General features: G+C 34.5%; 1 protein-coding gene across 3 annotated transcripts in view; it reads right to left on the bottom strand.

Annotated features, from left to right (window-relative positions):
* Positions 1 to 285: 285 nt before the first annotated feature.
* LOC132748083 (BTB/POZ domain-containing protein 6-B-like) overlaps positions 286 to 20095 on the bottom strand; it is a 30067-nt gene continuing 10257 nt past the window's right edge. The window contains exons 1-4 of one of the 3 annotated variants that reach the window (XM_060737729.1): positions 17938 to 18193; positions 10643 to 11106; positions 3962 to 4200; positions 286 to 2026 (exon numbers count right to left, since the gene is read on the bottom strand). In XM_060737729.1, the coding sequence (XP_060593712.1) occupies positions 937 to 2026; positions 3962 to 4200; positions 10643 to 11086 (1773 nt within the window). In that variant the 5' untranslated portion in view covers positions 11087 to 11106; positions 17938 to 18193 and the 3' untranslated portion in view covers positions 286 to 936. Of the gene's footprint in view, positions 2027 to 3961; positions 4201 to 10642; positions 11107 to 11309; positions 11442 to 17937; positions 18194 to 20095 lie in introns of those variants that run through there. The other 2 variants (XM_060737805.1, XM_060737665.1) reach the window with 2 other exon arrangements.

The following is a 20095-nucleotide window of genomic DNA, read 5'->3' as shown; positions in this document are numbered from 1 at the left end:
CTTCTTCAAAAGAGAGATTTATACATGTACATATAGATTTCTGGCAGCCATAAATCTGGAGGAAGGATGAGGATCTCTTGGAAGCAATAATTACAACAAAAATACATGAAAATTGCAAGTCTTAAAAGGAATAACTATATCGCACAATTATGTAGAAGAATCATTATGTAGAAGAATCGTAATGGGAAAGAAAAACGACATTTTGTGACAATAAAATAATAAAAATGCTGGCTTTCCCTATGTGCACCAAGTCTTCTTTATTTCAATCTATAACTAACAACATGATAACTTTGTATGGACGGATTTATTGCACGTTTGTCACGTATTTTAGTACATGTATACATTTTGTATATTTATATTGTGAACTATTTATATATTTAACTATATTAAACTGTTATAAAATAATATAATCTAGAAACGTTGATATAATCACAGATCTATATGTATATAAGTCTCTGATATAATTTACAATGTTGTTTGAGTAAAATCACAATATTTCTCTAATCAATATTGGTAAATATTTTATGTATCAATTCAAGCGGTTGTTAAACTTTCCAAGAACATTTTGTTGCCATCATAATAAAACTTCAGCTAAGGCGGTAAACATTAAAAGCTAGCTTAATGGGCATGACTTTGATCTTTATATGCCATTTACGAGCGTGTTAGGAATATAATTAATAAAGCGACTTACTTACGTCACAGCTACCTGCCAGATAACTGCTGCTTAAATTTGTGGTATGAATTTGTTAATTGAATTATTTACAATGTTTATAACAACACTGTGGATACGTAGTTAACATTTAAGGATTTTCATTATTGACTATGCTAAATCTTTTAGCTAACCATAATAGATAACAGTAATAATATTAACACAAATACAATGTAAAGTCATTTTCTCTTCGTAATGCAATTATTTCTATATCTAATATAGCGACGTTACTGGGTTTTGTTAAACAAAAGCCCGGGAATCTGGCCAACATTTATATTTGTGCCGTTATGGCTCTTGCTACTGTCAGAAAACTCGAACTGGACACCGTCCACTATGTGGACCTTTTCCCCGTCTACGCCTTTAATAGTTGGACAGCCTCGGATAATCACCATTACCGTAAATAACCTTCGCGCGGGAATCCGGACTGGTCGCGTCAGGTACACTTCGTACGTCTGCTTGATACTGCTCGTAAAAACGCTTGCATCATTTTTTCGAATTTCTTCACGTGTGATATCGTCGTACACAAACATTTTCACGCTATATGTTTCTTTTCCATTTGCCACCCCGTATATTTCAACACCGTATAGAACAATAGGATGCGACACGGTAAACGAGATCGCATCAGGTGAACAGTTTTGTTTCCATTGCCCATCCGTTGAATTGAACCTATGGACAGTCGACATTGAAGGACTACGTGTGGACAACATGACTGGTTCTGTATTGTCTTTCATATTACGCGGAAACCGGTTCCTTTCATTTCTACTAAACCGGTTTGGAAGTTGCTGCTCCTCGCCGTGAAAGTATTGAAATATGGACAGCGTTTCATCATGCGACAACAGGTTTCCGAGCGATACCTTCTGAGTAAAATAGGTAATGTCCATGACTGGAAATCGTATTAAATACAGCAATTTACCTAGCACTTCACGACGGGTTTCGTCAGTCGTCTGTTTCTTTTGTCGTCTGCATTCGGCATTTGCCCATGTTATACACCCCTCGAACACAGCTTCCTCGTTTGCTCTCAAGTCGTCGGATTTTAGTATTCTTCCGACACATTCAGCACAAAGTTCGGCAAAACCTGGCTTGCGGAGTACAGCATTTCCATTTGTTAGGGTGTATCTTAGGCATTTTTCATACAAGCTGGTCTCGGTGTAGATATGTGCTTGCTCCATGATTTTAGATACAGTTTCATCATGCATCTCGGCATCAAGGTATTGAAAACAAAGGGTAGTTAAACCTTTCAACTGAAATTTCTTTGCCGCGTACAGCATTGTCGCAACGTTGTCTGAATGTATGTCAAACTCGTCAGTGTAAATGTACCTATAATAGGAAAAAACTCATTAAAGTTAAAATTGACATTTGTTTTCGCTAAGCAGATCGCTACATGGATCAATCGAAATCTCGTATCGCTATCTTCAGCCGTTATATTGAATACATGTTTACACAGAGAACAGAACAAATCACTGTCCAAACAAATTATTTGAATGCTAATTAATGTTGTATTGTATTCTGTCTAGGAACAGTACTATGTTCGGATCACAGTTGGCATGTATTTCATATTCACTGTCTTGTTGGTGTCAAGCATTAACCTTGACATGGGTTTATTCTCATTTAGTACTAAAATTGTACCCACTATTCATCTATTAAAAGTGCAGTCGGGAAAGAGATGCAAACTTTTTAAATCAAGATATCTGTAGCTTGTTTATCTATATTTCGTTCTTTCTATCTAAGTATTTTAGATCTACATTATAATTTTCAAACACAATTTGATTTGACAATACACTAAAATCTTAATATTAAGACGTAACACAAGCGCTTCACCCATGAAGATGTAACAGAATTTGGAAACAAACAAAAAAGTCACAAGGGGCAAGGTCAGTGGAATACGGAGTTGGGGGGCAAAGCGACTTTTTCTGCTTCAGAAAGTCTTGCACTATAGACGCCCTGTGCGGTGATCAGTTGTCATGCAGCAATCTGACATAAGCCAAACCTATTGCGGGTCTTCGTTTTCAAAGTATTTGTTTAGTTTTCGAGGTATTTTTGTCGTGCAAAATTTCACATAAATAGATTTGCCTTTAGGGACAGCAACCTGAATGGCGGGACCCTGAGTTATACATAAACGCCTTTATACTGATGGTCCTTTTTGCAATGCATGGTCTTTCGTTAGACTTTGTAGCCATAACCTGGGTTTTGACAAATAGAAATGAACCCGTGTTACGTGTCACTAGTGACGATATTTGCTATTTGAGCAAGGGGTGCATCTTCAGGCGAAATTAACCCACATTTGAATTTATTAAAACTGATTATAACTAATGAAAAATACATTTCATTGTGTCCGTATACAGAACAGATTTCATCAAAAATGTGTTTAGAGAGACAACAATTCTTTATACAAGACTGTTTTCAATAGCATACTCTGATCTACAAACCATTTTTGTATTTCAGTATACCGAGCTAAACACAGCTAAAAAGTGGACTGATTTTAATCAATTGGTATCAATGTAAAGCTAACATGTATATCTACCCGATACCCTTTCATTTCCTAATGTTTTGTAACAATATAAAGTTCTATGCATTAAATTTGAACACTCCTCGTATTTCCCTATCAGAGCATGGCTTTAGTTCTTCAGTAAATAATGAATTCATCCAGTAAATGCGAAGTTAAAGAGATCTATGGCATGGAGATTATCAGTGAGCTTTACACAGAAATAACATGGTACCATGCATAGACCACTAACATGCAAAGAAGGAGCTTACAAAAAAATTAATATGCTTTTAAAAGAATATTCTGATACTAGTAATAATTCATGAAAAAGAAAGGAAAATCAACATCGTTATGAAAGATAAAGTTTGGCATTCAAGTCTCAGGAGGCCTCACAAAAATATTTAAGGATTTCTTATTAACTAAATATATTTTCTATTTAATCCTATCTAACTTCCAAATACGTTTAGTTTAACATCTGACAGAACTATCCCACCATAATACCATATATATAAAAAATGTACTAGGATGCTACAAACACTTAACCAAAATTCTATGACGAAAAAGAAAATTTTGTCAAAATTTTTCATGAAGATAATTATGTCCTTTTACCTGGAAGTGTGGATGGTCAATAACAAGTATTTAAAAGAACAAAACAGGATCAACAATGAAGGGTGGCGTTCAATGAAAGCAAATCCCACAAGACACAACAACACAGGGCCAGCGATAAGAAGTCCCAAAGCTAGTGTATAGATCTCTCTCTTAATACTTACTGTAGCATGTCTCTAAAGCAGTCTGGTTTCATATCCGGAACCCCAATCTTTATATCCATGTTACCAAGGTGTTTAATCAACGACTTAAACAGCACCGGGCTGCGCGCCATCAGCATGTATTTGTGAGCACGAATCTCTTCCTTGGAATCACCTACTGTAAATGTGACGTCACAGGCCACCTCATACTTGAGCATGTAGTTATTCGCTTGTGGAACAGATTTATTTGCCTGCCAATCTTCCTGTAAATGATATAAAGGATATTCCAATTTTTTTCGCTAAGTACAGGATTTATTTTCATCGAGTGATATGAAATATGATAATTTTCATACCACAAGATGAAAATATATCCTATATTTATAGAAAAAAAATCTGTTTATTATATACATTTATTTTATTTTGACATTAAAATTTTAAAGAATTTCATTTGTTTTGTATCTTGTGTACTGGCAGAATTCAGAAGAAAGTAGTCCGGGCAAGACACCAGTGAAAATACGGAAAATATGTTTCACTACAGTGAAAAATAAATATTTACAGTGAAAAATACGGAAAATAAAAATACGCATTTAATTTCATCGATATTTCTCAATATTTTATTTAGAATAATATAATGAATATGTAAAACAAACAATTATCTTTTAATTTACTTGTCTATTGTTAATTCAAAATGTCAATATCGTTTTTAGTTAATGTCAGGTTTTGAATGTCGGCCATTGATCAGAATTCTAAAACCAAAGATTCTGATAGTGGAATATTTATTTTAATGCTGTCTTATTGATTTAGATACTGTATGTTTTATTTTATTCCTTACAAAGAGCGGCATTGATTAAAGTCTAGTTTAATGAACCATTTACTTGCTACAAAGAAGTTCTCGTTTAAAATAATTTGATGAAATATTAATGTAGCCTTTGTCCTGAGGGATGTCATACCATATAACTTTAATTGAAAGCTTTTGGTGTTAGAATGTGTCTTTATTACGTTTATGACGGTTCCTTTATTATTCATATATACATGTTTATTGGCATATTTTTGCTTATTAGTGACAAAATGGTTACATTAACACAGAAAATTATTCAGGTATACCCAGGTAAATTTTCACTCCAGATTTAATATGATAAAACTGAAGTTTTCCATCTTTTACGTTAATTATGATTTATCCTATATTGTTTAATGGTTAATTTTAATCACTCAATGGTATATCATAAAATATGACCTGTAGACATTATTTATCTCAAAAATGTCAGCTATATCTTATTTCTTATAACAAATAACATGGTAAAGTTCGGGGTTTTTTTTAAAAAAAAAATCATAATTATTATTATTGTAAAAGCTCATATTTTGAGCAAGTGTCTGTAGAACACAAGATTCGATAACAGTCATTCATAGCAAATGATATTATCCAACTTATAAATGTACTTTCCTTTGAGCTACATGCAATTCATTTATTTTAACATTTTCTAGAAATACATGCAAATCAGCACTTTTTTAAACATACAAAAATATTATTGATATATTCAAGTAGCATTAAATGAAAACTGTATCCATGCAGCTACGAAATAGATAGCCGAGCCTATTATTGGTGAGGGGGCAAGAGATTTGGAGAAAGCAACTTCAACACTCGACCACGTCGGCCTAGTTTGCTTGCCATTATACCTTTAATTGAAGATTAGACATAGTGCTGTTTCATTTAATGCTAAGTCGTATACAAGATACATGGTAATGTAATTGGAAAGTGTTTGAAAGATGCATGCCTCCACATGAGATAAAATATTAAAGAAAATCAATCTGCAGAAAAATCTACTAAGAGTTTCAGAAAAGTAAAAATATTCCAGATTCAAGTAATAATTTTATGACAGATTTTGCAGAATTTATTACCATATTTCTACTGCAATACGCAGTAACGGCTGTTTCCTCTTTTTGGTGATTAGCGCGAATAGTATGTGTAAATTACTTTCAAACTTCTGAAGAAAATTAAAATAAATCTGAAGGCACGGTGCTATACAAGTAAGCAGTTAAAATAGAGCATCTAAGTTAGTGATATATCTACATAAATAACTCATTTCGACACTTATATACCTATATTTTCTTTAAAATAAAATATTTGAGTTATTGTGTGCCTGCCGATATATTACAAAGTTTTGAAATAAATCACAAGTTAATTTTAGTGAACGTATATAGATCTAATATAATTCAATCTTACCATATGTGTAGATTATCCGAGACAAAAAACACCCAACTATTATATAATCCAATTAACCAGTTCAATTTAGTAATCCCATGATTCTATTTAGAATAGGTTTACACCATTAAACAGAAAATACATGTGTCAATGCGACAATTATTTGATCAAACAATTACTTTTATGATTCCTGTTACGGACTAGGGTTATATATCAACAGTCAAATGAAACTGTAAAATCCAGGAATTTAATCAATCTTGTATTGTTTGTAAAATTGCTGAATAAATAATCACAGTTATAAAGAACGTGTTACAACGCTGATTTATATTGATCACTGGACGCCCCCTTTCCCGCCAATCATGTAATTGTTTCAATTCTAGCTGCTCTCGTACTAGGGGGGATTACTCTGTTAACATCCGATGTTTAGATGAATACACTATTTATCTCCGTCATTTCTCATGAGCCCACTTGAAACTGTGTACTCGCTATGAATTATTAATATAATGTATAAAATTTGTTTAATCTCTAATGTCTTTTGTTATTTAAGTCGATACTTTTCCCTGTCAACTAACCAGTCAATAACTTCTTTCTTTACTTGGAGTCGCCAAGACAAAAGTATACGACCAACTTCTCCAAAACAGTCTTATATTATTCACCTTGTTTTTTTGTGTGTTTTTTGTTTGTTGTTGTTGTTTAAAATACAGTCAGACTCGGATCCTTCGATCGGTTTTATTTTTGCAAAGTACAGAAGCTTAATATTCATCGGTTCTTATGGAACATGTCGTTCTGATCCCCTTAGTTTACTATGTTGGAACATACAGTGTATACGCTTGTATCATAGTTTGGGGACCTTTCTGTTAAATCGTATACATATACATGCAAAGTGCGTTAACTGGAGTGCAGTATTAGTTACCCGCACTCCAGAGCATGCCCATTGATTGACTCATTTTTGCTGGGGTTTACTTATTGTGACGGAAGAGAAAAGGGAAAGCGATAGAATTATCATATTCAAATGCTCGTTCATTTTTTCCTGGGGTTTCATATTGTGACAACAGGGAACGTGTTTTTATGCTTGACTATGATACAAAAGAGAAAGAACATCAAAACACTCGGCAATCCGATTAATATCCGGGGGGGCTTAGTCCCTTCGTATACAAATCAGATAGCCTCGTGTTGCGATGCTCTTTCTTTTACTTATCCTCTAAGAAATAGATATTGCTTATGTTGTAACACCGTGGATTTAGGAGACGAATACCATTTTGTTTTGATATACCCATGCTATGTTGATATCAGAAAAAAATGTGTTGAACGATATTTTTTATAACAGATCTATGCGTGAATTTATTGAACTGGTTTCTTCTAACAACAAAATTATACTTAGAATCAAGTTAAATATTTGAAAAATTCTATTGTAAAACTCCATCAGTTCATTTCTAATTTTGATTTGCAGGGTGATAATATTTAAGTCGGCTTCTTTAATTTTAGTTCCAAAAGAATCACTTAATATTTTTGAATATCCGAAATGATTATATTTACCCGAATACATTTTAACAGCAACAATATGAAAGTGCTATTAGAAGAAACCATATACCCATACATTGGGAATGAGGGAACGAGTATCATAATGTTGAATATCCCCAACAGATATCTGAGAGCAAGAAGACCAAGGACAAAGCTCTATCGCATTGTCGAACAGCGCTTGTTCTCAACGTTATAATGAACAGAACAAGAGAAAAAGGCACTATATATGTCCCGGAGACAAATCCAAATAAGAATACCAAAATGTTTTTTGGTTTTTGTTTTCAGCCGTTGAAGGTTTTCATATTGAGAGTATTGCACGTCACCCCAATGGTATTTGGGCCAAATTTCAAGAATGTCTCAATATTGGATCATAAGATATATCTAGTTGTCAGTAAGTCTATATGTATTTCAAACTGTATTACTTTGGGCTATGAGGGGCTGTCTGATTGTGGCTTTTGTTTTTGGTCCACTGGCACTGCGCGCACATACAAATATTTTTTTCACTTTTAAAAACAAACAAATATCATTTACATGTCTTAATCCGCATTACAAGTTTTTCCAAGAAAATGATTATTTTCTAACTCATTCCTGGGTGACTTTTCGATTTGTGCTTCATCGAAACTGATATATACTATAACAATTTTTACATTTTCGATAAACCAGGGATCTTTTTTGGTTTCGTTTTACGTCGCACAAACACAGTATAGGTTATATAGGGACTTTCCAGCTTTACTGGTGTACGTAGGCCTCGGTGGCTCTTTGTGCATTAACGGTCTAAGTGGAATCACCGACGTTCCATAAGCTAGCTTTCTAACAAGAACCCACAGCGGTAAGGAGCAAGTAGTTTGAAGTCAACAACCTTAAACATTAACCACTCGGCCACGGGCGCCACTAAGCCAGAAACATTGGAGCCCCGTCACAACAAAACCAACATAATAGGTTTGCGACCAGCATGGATCCAGACCAGCCTGCGCATCCGCACAGTCTGATTAGGATCCATGCTGTTCGATATCAGTTTCTCTACTTGAAATAGAGTTGGTAAGCGAACAGCATGGATCCTGATCAGACTGCGCGGATGCGCAGGCTGGTCTGGATCCATGCTGGTCGCAAACGCACTATGTTGGTTTTGTCATGACGCGGCTCATTTGCTGGACTTCTTATTTCATTTAACGAAAGCAGATAAAATATGATTCAAATTATCAAGCGTTACCCCCGAAGTCGGCGTTACCTCAAAACAAAAAGGAGCTCAATTACATTTTATCTGATTATTTCAGTACAATATGACTCAAATAGTGAAACAAATGTCTCACATACATATCGAATATGATAAAAAAAATGTAGCATGCTTTATTGTATTAAATATATAGATAAAACACAAAAGTCGCCTTTAATACGGTAGCCAGTTCGTCATTGTTAAAAATCTTGAAAAGCAAACACTTTCCTGAAAATAATTATCTTTTATGGGGTTTATATAAATGTCTAAGCATCCGTTTGAACTAATTCATTTCTTTTAATTTACTCCGGCGTGACTTGCACAATTCTTGCTTCAGAACTGCGTTATGGTATATTCACGGTGGAATAGCTACTGCAACAAATGCTGATATTGCTGATATTGTTGTATTGATTTCATTTAGACTAATGTCTTGTGTGAATGTATTTCATGAAATAATGTATTTATGAACTGTCTGTGTTTAATCTGCATTACTTTATAAATTATATATCACGTTGTGATTATTAACTATATGATTATCATGTACGAGTATAATTTGTTAATGATATTGGTTGGTTGGTTGATCGATCGATCGATTGATTGATTGATTGATACGCTGATTTTTCTTTTAATTAAACTGTACAGGTTTGTAGGGGAAAAGCTCGGATCAGAATTTGGTCGCAATAACTCCATGACATATCAAGTCAAGCACAAATTGAACTTTGCAAAATTTTACACAAAAAAAGCAGCTTTATGTTGAACAGGAAAAAAATGGCCAAACCCCTGGTCAAACAATAATATGTGTATACTATTATGCTATAAATCGCTCGTGGAGAATAAAAAATACGATAAAGAATATGCCCATGGCTTTCAGCACAGTTGATTACATAATGGAAGGGGTGACTGTAATGCATTTCCATATAACTTTTTTGTGAATATTAAATGAAATGATTGAAAAATTAAGACAGTTGTGTCAATGGTTGTATGACACCCCCTTTCAAAAGCTCGACGGTAATAATGGCACTTTAACAGAACGAATTATTGACACGCCAAATGTTAAATGCTATTTGACAGTATGCCGACAATCAATTGAAACTTAGTGGTAAAATTATAGATTCTTTTACATGAATTTCTATTACGAAACTATTGGTTTGTTTGAATTCAATAGAAAAGGCCATTTTTGTATTGACGCTTATAATATATTTCATTATACAGCTGTTTACACATTTGTTTTACTGAAATAAAAATATCATCATCGTGACTCGAAATAATGACGATATTTCCATATCTTATAACATTATTGATAGCTTTAAATATTCAAAACATAGGTTAAAGACATACTATGCGCATCCTTGAGTAAAATACTATAATCACAGACATTATTAAAATCTATGAAATGCTTACTGAACTTGAATAAAAAGAATAAACAAATTATATATGGGATGCTGCGTTTCCTATTACAGGTCAGGTAAAGTTGTTCCTTTCTTACATATACTGTCAGTTTATTTAATGAAACCATATATTTATATTGTGTAAAATTTTAAACTTTGAAGTAAAAACATGTTTGTTTTATATTTACGAAGAGACTGTTTAGCAATAATCAATATTTTCTACAGTATATTTATTTATTTATCTTTTTTTTTTTTGAAAGCTAACAAACCTGTTACTTAAAGAGCGTTTTGTTTGGCTTGCAATTACTCTATATAAAAAGCAAAATCGACAATAAATTTTTAAGGAATATATGTAACAAATATTTTGAAATATGATAACTTACCCCTCTGCCTTCTTTCACTGGTTGAGGAAGGTCGACTACAGATTTTTTCCCATTTTGTACAGGCGTTTCTGATGCACGATTCGGACTTCCTCTAACTGATTGTGTCGGCGTTCGGTTAACGCTAAGACGAGTCGACTGTCTGTTCTGTGTAGATTGTCGCGCGCTATATTGTGGTTCTGGCGTCGCGTCGTCGACGTCATCGTCTTTATACTCGCCGGTATTCGGCGAAACCGTCAACGCCCTCAACAAGCGTCTATCAGCACTTGGTGTTCGAGATATTGCAGCTGGACTACGGTTAGACATAGCAGACGGTGGGTTTTCTTGAGGAGGGTTGGAGTTTCTGCCCTGACTACGAGGAGTAGTTTCTCCCGGTTTTGGTGTTGGGCCCTGACCTTCGTTAGCCGCTGTTGCTCTACTAGCACGAGATGCACGACTCTGTGACATCTTTTTGAAAGTGTTTATATCTAAAAAAGTATAAAAACTATGAATTTATGACACATTTTGCCGTAGAGACTATATAGATCTAAACACGTTTCGTTAAACAATCATGTATGACAATAATTGACAAAAACCTTATCAGGTGTGTATGAGAAAATTAATATCCGTGTTTTATAAATCCATCAAAATTGTTTTTCAAAAGCTAGAAACATTTAAATAACTATGCTACCTTCTAACGCATTATTCCAGGACTGCTATAACAATATAACTATGGAATTAACGTAAGTTGTTAACACTTTAACGAGAAAATCGTGTACCAGCCTCAAACTATTTCCGCAGAATGCTAATTAGATAAATTTTTACGTAAATGGTCGTTTGGTGTGAAGATTTTCAAAGATATACAACTTAAGTCAATAACTTCAATTTAAAATGGGAACTGTTCAATAATTCACAGTCGGCTGCTCTTTCAGATATAAATGCATTCTATACGAAGTAATGTTAGCTACGAGGCTAATTATTTCTACAAACTGAAAAGAAACGGCATCAATAACTAATTTTTGATTGAACTACGGTTGTATATTTGGCTGTTTGACGTTTCTTTTTGCAGACGCTGAACAGAGCGTTGACCTTTGTCTGCGCTTCAAATTTCTGTCCGGCTGAAAAAATTAAACTGGCTAAAATTTAACGATGCGAGATTTTGCTGTATACGTGTAGTTACAAACAACAATAGACACACACAAACAAAACAGAAAACAAACAAACAAACAAAAAAAAGACAAAAAGGAACGAAAAAGTTCAGAAATATAAACATCCAATTTCAAATTGTTAAACACAAAATACATTAGGTTATAGTTTGAAGTGCATCCTAAAATACAATTTTATAAGAGATAACTTACCTCATACAATATAAAGCAGATGCAGATATGATCTAAACAGACTGGAAATAATGATAGTTTCCGATTGCTCAAGTCTTTAGGGATATTAAACTATGGTGATGTTAAAATCAATTGTTTAAATCAGCAACAATTCACTTCCATTTAAATTGTGCAGTATACTATTTTGTTCACTTTTATCTATTTTGCAGTTGACAGATTGCAGCTGATCTAAATAAATATATAATTTTCAGCTATATAGAATATAAAATCAGGCCCCAGATTGCGAACGTTCAGACAACGTTCCAAAGCCCGGAGCAATTTTGCTTCCGATCAGTAAGTGCGGAGCAGAAGTAAACATTGACGTTATTATTTAAGCGTTAATATTAACCAGAAATTATAACTACAAACATCTGAACATGTGATACTATTTTCATCCTTTTTGAAATACATGCTTCGTCGATTAAATCTATATTCTGGTATTTAAATATTTATATAAGTAAGATAATAAACATAGCAACAAACCAATACAACAAAGGCGGAAAAATAAATCATAACAATGCAACACTTATCAGACAGAACAACACAGGCCAAGTAAAACATCATAGACCAGATAAAACAACACAGACCAGATAAACAATACAGACCAGGCAGAACAACACAGACCATGTAGAACATCATAGACCAGATAGAACAGCACTTACCAGACAGAACAACACAGACCAGACACAACAACACAGACCAGATAGAACAACACAGACCAGACAGAACAACATAAACCAGATAGAACAACACAGACCAGACAGAACAACACAGACCAGATAGAACAACACAGACCAGACAGAACAACACAGACCAGATAGTACAACACAGACCAGACAGAACAACACAGACCAGACAGAACAACACAGACCAGATAGTACAACACAGACCAGACAGAACAACACAGACCAGACAGAACAACACAGACCAGACACAACAACACAGACCAGATAGAACAACACAGACCAGATAGAACAACACAAACCAGACACAACAACACAGACCAGACAGAGACAGAACAACACAGATCAGAAAGTACAACACAGACCAGACAGTAAAACATATACCAGATAGTACAACGCCGACCAGACAAACAACACATACCAGACAGAACATCACAGACAAGACAGAACAACACAAACCAGACATTACAACACAGACCAGATAAAACAACACATACCAGATAGAACTACACAGACGAGATAGAACAACACAGACCAGATAAACAACACAGACCAGATAGAACAATACAGACCAGACAGAACAACACAGACCAGATAGAACAACACAGACTAGACCGAACAACACAGATCAGAAAGTACAACAAAGACCAGATAGAACTACACAGACCAGACACACCTATACACAGATCAACTGAAACTGTTATTTTATAATACATTTATAATGTCGGATTTTGAGTTTGTTGCAAAGAAAATATGAGGTTTAAAATAGTTATATACAAATAAAAGCTGCAAGATGTTGTTTTTGTGTGTTTTTATACACATGTATTGCTTTGAAGGTCACATTTGAAATTAAGATATGTTATTTGTTTTTACGGTGGTATATTTTCATGTGAATACAGATATTGTTATTATTATAATTATTATTATTATTATTATTATTATTATTATTATTATTATTATTATTATTTCACCATGAGACAGAAGAACACAGATCGGACATAAGAACATAAATAAGACAGAACACATATCAGACAAAAGAACACATTCAAATAAGACAGAACACAGATCAGACAAAAGAACACAAATAAGACAGAACACGAAGCGGACAACCTATACAACACATATCAGACATAACAATACAAATAAGACAGAACAACACAGACCAGACTGACCTACGCAGACCCAAAAGAACAACAAAGACCAAACAGAACAACAAATATCAGACCTACATAACAAAACTTATCAGACAGAAACAACAAAGACAATACGTGACAACACAGACCCGACAGAACAACACAGACCCGACAGAACAACACGGACCGGACAGATCATCACAGACAAGAGAGAATAACAATGGCCACACTAACTTAACAACGCTTATCAGGCAGAGAAACATAGACCAAACAAATCAACACATAGGGATGAAGATTTATTGAGACAATTAAGCGAAAGCACTTTGGAAAGTTTTAGATTTGGTTGTTACTAAGTATGTTTAGCAACAACAATTCTCATGATCATCCGGCTTAAGGGGATTCAACTAAACTTTAAAGGATCAATGGACTCTATAGAAAGAATATACTGGTATTAATCCTGGTTTTCTGTGTAAACGGCCATCGGTGACAGAAAGCAAACTATAACGGGGTTGGATCGGTGATAAAAATGCTGAAATACTATCGGTTTTTATCGTTTGTAAATCGGAGCTAAATCGGTCGTAAAGCAGATTAATCGGTGTTTGATAGCAAGTCATCAGTGGTTAAACACTTTCCGTCAGATATGGCGGCTGATTCATATTTGGTTATCTTTGTCCGATCGGCGATATCGGTGATTAAGAGCTTGCATATCTCGTGATATAGGTTGCTGTCGGTTATTTGTAAAATATTTTCACCGATCGTGAATTTTAAACATGTTTAAAAATCCCAATCGGTATTTTTTCACCGATAAAACTTATCTTTCCCTAAGAGCAGTTGATAGGTGGAAAACAGGTGACCAATAGGTGATATCGGTGTTAAATATGTTGTCATCGGTTCACTTCATAATTTAGCTAAACAAGAGCTGTCAGTAGGACAGCAACGCTCGACTATTCTTAGTGCTTGATAGTAAAAAAATGCTTGATACAGTTTCCTCCTCCTGTTTACAGGTTGGGGTCATGATGGTGAACAAGTGTGCAAAGTTTCAAAGCCATATGTCAATGGACTTTGAAAATATTTGAACTATTACAAAAACTTTAACATAAATTCTAAGTCGAAAAAGGGGCATAATTCTGTCAAAATGCTTGATAGAGTTACCTCCTCCTGTTTACAGATTAGGGTCATGATGTTGAACAAGTGTGCAAAGTTTCAAAGCCATATGTCAATGGACTTTGAAAATATTTGAACTATTACAAAAACTTTAACGTAAATTCTAAGTCGAAGAAGGGGCAAAATTCTGTCAAAATGCTTGATAGAGTTACCTCCTCCTGTGTACAGGTTGGGGTCATGATGTTGAACAAGTGTGCAAAGTTTCAAAGCCATATGTCAATGGACTTTGAAAATATTTGAACTATTACAAAAACTTTAACATAAATTCTAAGTCGAAAAAGGGGCATAATTCTGTCAAAATGCTTGATAGAGTTACCTTCTCCTGTCTACAGGTTGGGGTCATGATGGTGAACAAGTGTGCAAAGTTTCAAAGCCATATGTCAATGGACTTTGAAAATATTTGAACTATTACAAAAACTTTAACATAAGTGGTTACGCCGACGCCGACGCCGACGCTCGGGTGACTGCAATAGCTCTACTTATTCATATCGAATAGTCGAGCTAAAAACTACCGATGGCTCTGTGTAACTGGGGTGTAAAATAATTCATATGATGCGCCTTATTCCAGACAGAGATCAACGTCCGCCATATTGTTAAATATTTACGCTAACTGCCTGTGTGTAATTTTACCATAACAATTTAGCTCAAAAATATTTTCGGGTCTTAAACAAATTCAATTATGTATTAATGTGTATAATGTGTACCAGCACAATATTTAAACTTTACAATATATTATAATACGTACACTTATAAATATAATATTTCCCTATACATACAAAAATCAGTTTAAGTGCACGAGACTTTTTTTTTATAAAAAAAAAAAATGGGGATAATATGATGGCATGGCTACAGACTGTAAAGTCTTTGACCATGTCTTTATAAGAAACATGTACTGCAATTTAGTGACGAGAGAACAGGAGAACTGACATAAGATAGGTCGCTAAAACATTTGACTTTTTAAAAGTAGTCTTTGAGGCAGTTATTTATTGGAAAAAATCTACGTCCGGCTTAATATTAAAGATCATATTGGAAAAGATCATTACCCCAACTATACAAATGTTTGTTGCCAATGGAGTCCATGAATGTTAACATCTGATAGCAAGTTAATGAGTTATTGTTCCATATAGGATGCCACGGGTAAATTTGATCAATATGCATCAGTGAAACGACGACAGAAATGTTAGATATCAATGATGACATAAACAGACAAAATCAAAATTGCATTTTCAGCAATACTTCATTGAATATTGAAAGTCGAAACCAGAGATCTATCTGGTTCTAATGAAATTTACTTTCTGTAATAAACCTTAGTAATTAATATCTTATAAACGCAAATGGCAAGTATACATTTATATATTTTACGATATACAGTGCAATACCCTCACTGTCATATACTTACTTAAAGATAATTCAGGACTTTTCCTAAACACTTAAACTTTTAATACACAAGCTCTATCACGTTGTAATCACCTGCACTAGTAGCAGCAGAACATTTTAAACTCATGGAAGTTCTTTTCTGGGATAAATCAAAGATACACGTCTACGGACAATGTTCGCCATTGTTTCTTGTTAGTTGCTCTTTTGCTCAGCTAGTATGTGTGACGACAACAAAAAAGGCAAACACAGTATTAATCCCTTATTTGCTCACAGCTAATGAGTGTCACAGAGCCTGGGTTTTTTTTTTTTTTGTACATCAGGCTTTATACTGGCTGCTTCAGTTTAATAATATCTTGATGGTGAAACCTTTTGCTACCCATGAACTGTTCCATATTCATATTTTGGCTTGGAATTAGATAGAACCAGTCATGCTACGTTTTATTTATGGCTGACTTTTGTTTATAAAAGCGTGTTTATCTAACTGGTGGTCCCTCACAGTGGAACACACGTGTATTCCTGTTTGAACAACATGCATTATTCAGGGTCGCAGAATAAATCATTTATCAGGATGATAACCCGACTTTGAACTGTCATTGTCACATAATAGTTCAATAGGAAGTGAAGGCATTTAAATATTGCTATAGTCATTGAATATCTCAAAAGGTTTGTCAATGGATATTTACCACCTGATCTTTTTTTAAAATACAAAACAGACACCTAACGGAAGTAACTTGTCAATGTATTTTCTGAGTATAATGTGTATCAATAAAAATCAAACAGGACTTTTGTATTTCAAGTGCCTGTAATGGAAGAATAAGATACATTTGAAGTATTTGGCCAAGGTATTTTCAGTTATTCATTCCATGATGTTACGGCTAAAACATATTTTTTAACAAGTGTACAACTAATAGACGAAAGTGTGTTCTTTCTGTTTCATTTTTATTTATATCATTACAAGTGCAGCTAGTTCACTTTGTGTATATGTTAGCGTAAGGCACTGTTGTATCATATGGTTGTTTTACTCTTCATTATTTTTGCGAAACTTGGGACCAATAATTTGACTATTTGGACACCAGTGGTGTACTGTTTTAAAGCATTTTCTAGTGTCATCAGTTGAACACTTAGGCACAGGGCTCGAGATATCTTCAATATATGACAAGTAACGAAAAAGTGTGAACAGGTTACGTACTTAGACAGCATGGACGCCCCATCCAAATCAAACATATACTAATTTAAGTAAACCTTAAAGGAACTCCACTGAGGCCCAAAAGCCTAAACACATAAAATTTGTTATTTTACATAACTCAGCTTGGGTACCTCAAACAGTAAGTTATGCAAAGGATAATCGAGAAATACACTTGGAACGTAGGTTTGTGCTATTCTTAGCCAGATATGAGTGAAAAGCGTTGCAACGTTTTCAATTTTGTGTCAATTTTCACAATTAGAATAATTAACAAGTAATTGATCTAAACCTTCATTAAATAGAACATTAATCCCGAAAAAAATATTTACACTCCTGTCGTGTCAAAAACCTCAGTAGAGTCCCTTTAAGTCTATTGAAAGTTTTGAACAAAAAAATCACAAACCTTATGACGTGTGTAAGTCCACTAGTATTGGTCATTGTTCTGTTTATATACTAAAACTTCAAAGCAGCTAGAAGTTTCCACGCAACCTTACTACACAAGTCAATAAGTAACGATCAATATATATTAAATTTTAATAATTGAAATCCTTTAGTTTTCAAACGGTACACCATTTAAAGAGGTTGTAGGAAAGGTAAACTTCAGGTGTGTGTTTTTTAATGTCATGTCTGTCTTTTATTTTCTATTTTAGTCATGTGTCACAATCAATAGAAGAGCTTTGCAGGAATTCCCACGTCAAGGATCTATAAGTTTCTGATTATACCAATCAATATCTGTATGATCGCTCAGTAAAATCATTGTCGCAGTTAAAGTGGATATATTGGTCTCAAAAACTAGAATCATATTAACTAGTAAATTAATATTGATATCGTGTGACGCGGCGTTAAAGGGGTTTCGTAAACAAATTTAAAATTTGTGCACAAGAAAGCTGTCAGTGAAATGGAATCAATATTTTCCAATTGTCAACGTGGACAGCTATTTCAGGTCTTCTGGGTATCCGCTTTTATAGCTAAATTAAAAATCGACGGGACGTTTTTATAACTGGTGGAGACTGATTATTCAAAGTAAATACTTTAATTTCATCAAACATTTATAGTATCGACAAGTAGACGAATATACTTGTCCGTTGAAAGATTAAGTTACGCAAAATAATTTATAAGATATTTAATGTTATTATAAGTTCAGCATTCTATAAATGCATGACGCTATTGAGAATATTTTTGCTTTTAATGAATATAGTACGAATATTTTTGATGTCCCTTTTTTTACAAACTTATAAAGTCAAATTATGCCTGCCATTTCATAATTATTATCATCGACGTCGTCGTCTCAGACACCAATATAATTATCGACGTCGTCGTGATCACAAATATCATCATCATCGTCGTCGTCATCACCAATATCACCGACGTCATCGTCATTACAAATATCATCATCGTCGTCGTCGTCACCAATATTGTTAAAAAAATAAAAATAAATATCGTCGTTGTTGTCATCATCATCACAATAATCAAAAGTACTGTAGCGATAGAACATTGTTACTTGAACTCAATTATACCTTGAAATCGAGGTAGTACAATATTCTAATGTCACAGGGTGAGAAAAATGTGCAGCCTGACCGGGACTCAAACCCGGGACCCTCGGAATACCGTTCCGCGGCTCTACCGACTGAGCTATCCGGCCGCTTACACATCTTCTCCCCTAAAAAGTGAACAGTTCTGAACCGTGACATACTTCACCACAATATTGAAATTCGTCCTCGAATTTCACAAAGCTACAGAGCAATGCTAATTGAACTCTGAGCTATAAGCAGTCACGGTCCCCCGTTGGGCGCCAAATGTTACAGGGTGAGAAAAATGTGCAGCCTGACCGGGACTCGAACCCGGGACCTTCGTAATACCGTACCGCGGCTCTACCGACTGAGCTATCCGGCCGCTTACACATCTTCTCCCCTAAATAGTGAACAGTTCTGAACCGTGACACTAACACGACTCGCATTTTTCCCTATTGAACATAGAAGAACCGAAAGTGTATGTTATGCTATAAAATCACTGTTTGACGTTTTATATTTAGACTTGTGACGTAATCATAATACACTTGGCGTAACCCCTAAAATGTGACGCGCTGACAATAAGTACGGTAACAAATCAGGCGCAGTTTAGCTTAATATCAGGGATGGCAGCATTTATTTGTTGATGTCGTGTTAGAATCGAAATAATATATCCAAATCGGTGATTTTATTGCTTGATAACATCACTGTTTGTCGTTCGGATGCGCATCATTATATCACGAGGGCGTAGCCCTCGTGATATAATTCCTTGCATCGCATCAGAACTCCAAACAGTGATGTTATTGAGCAATAAAATCACAGTTTGGGATATATTATTTCTTATTCTAACACGACCTGCATTTTCCCCAATTGAACATAGAAGAACCGAAAGTGTGTGTTATTATGGTATAAAATCACTGTTTGACGTTCTATATTTAGACATGTGACGTAATCATTATACATGTGACGTAACCTCTACAAAATCCGACGCGCTGACATTAAGTACGGAAACAAATCATGCGCAATTTTGCTTAATATATGGTACGGCAGCAT

The sequence above is a fragment of the Ruditapes philippinarum genome, unplaced genomic scaffold (assembly GCF_026571515.1).
Source record: "Ruditapes philippinarum isolate M1 unplaced genomic scaffold, ASM2657151v2 ctg11712_1_1_1_1, whole genome shotgun sequence".
NCBI classification, from domain to species: domain Eukaryota; kingdom Metazoa; phylum Mollusca; class Bivalvia; order Venerida; family Veneridae; genus Ruditapes; species Ruditapes philippinarum.
This window is presented reverse-complemented; position numbering and strand designations above follow the sequence as displayed.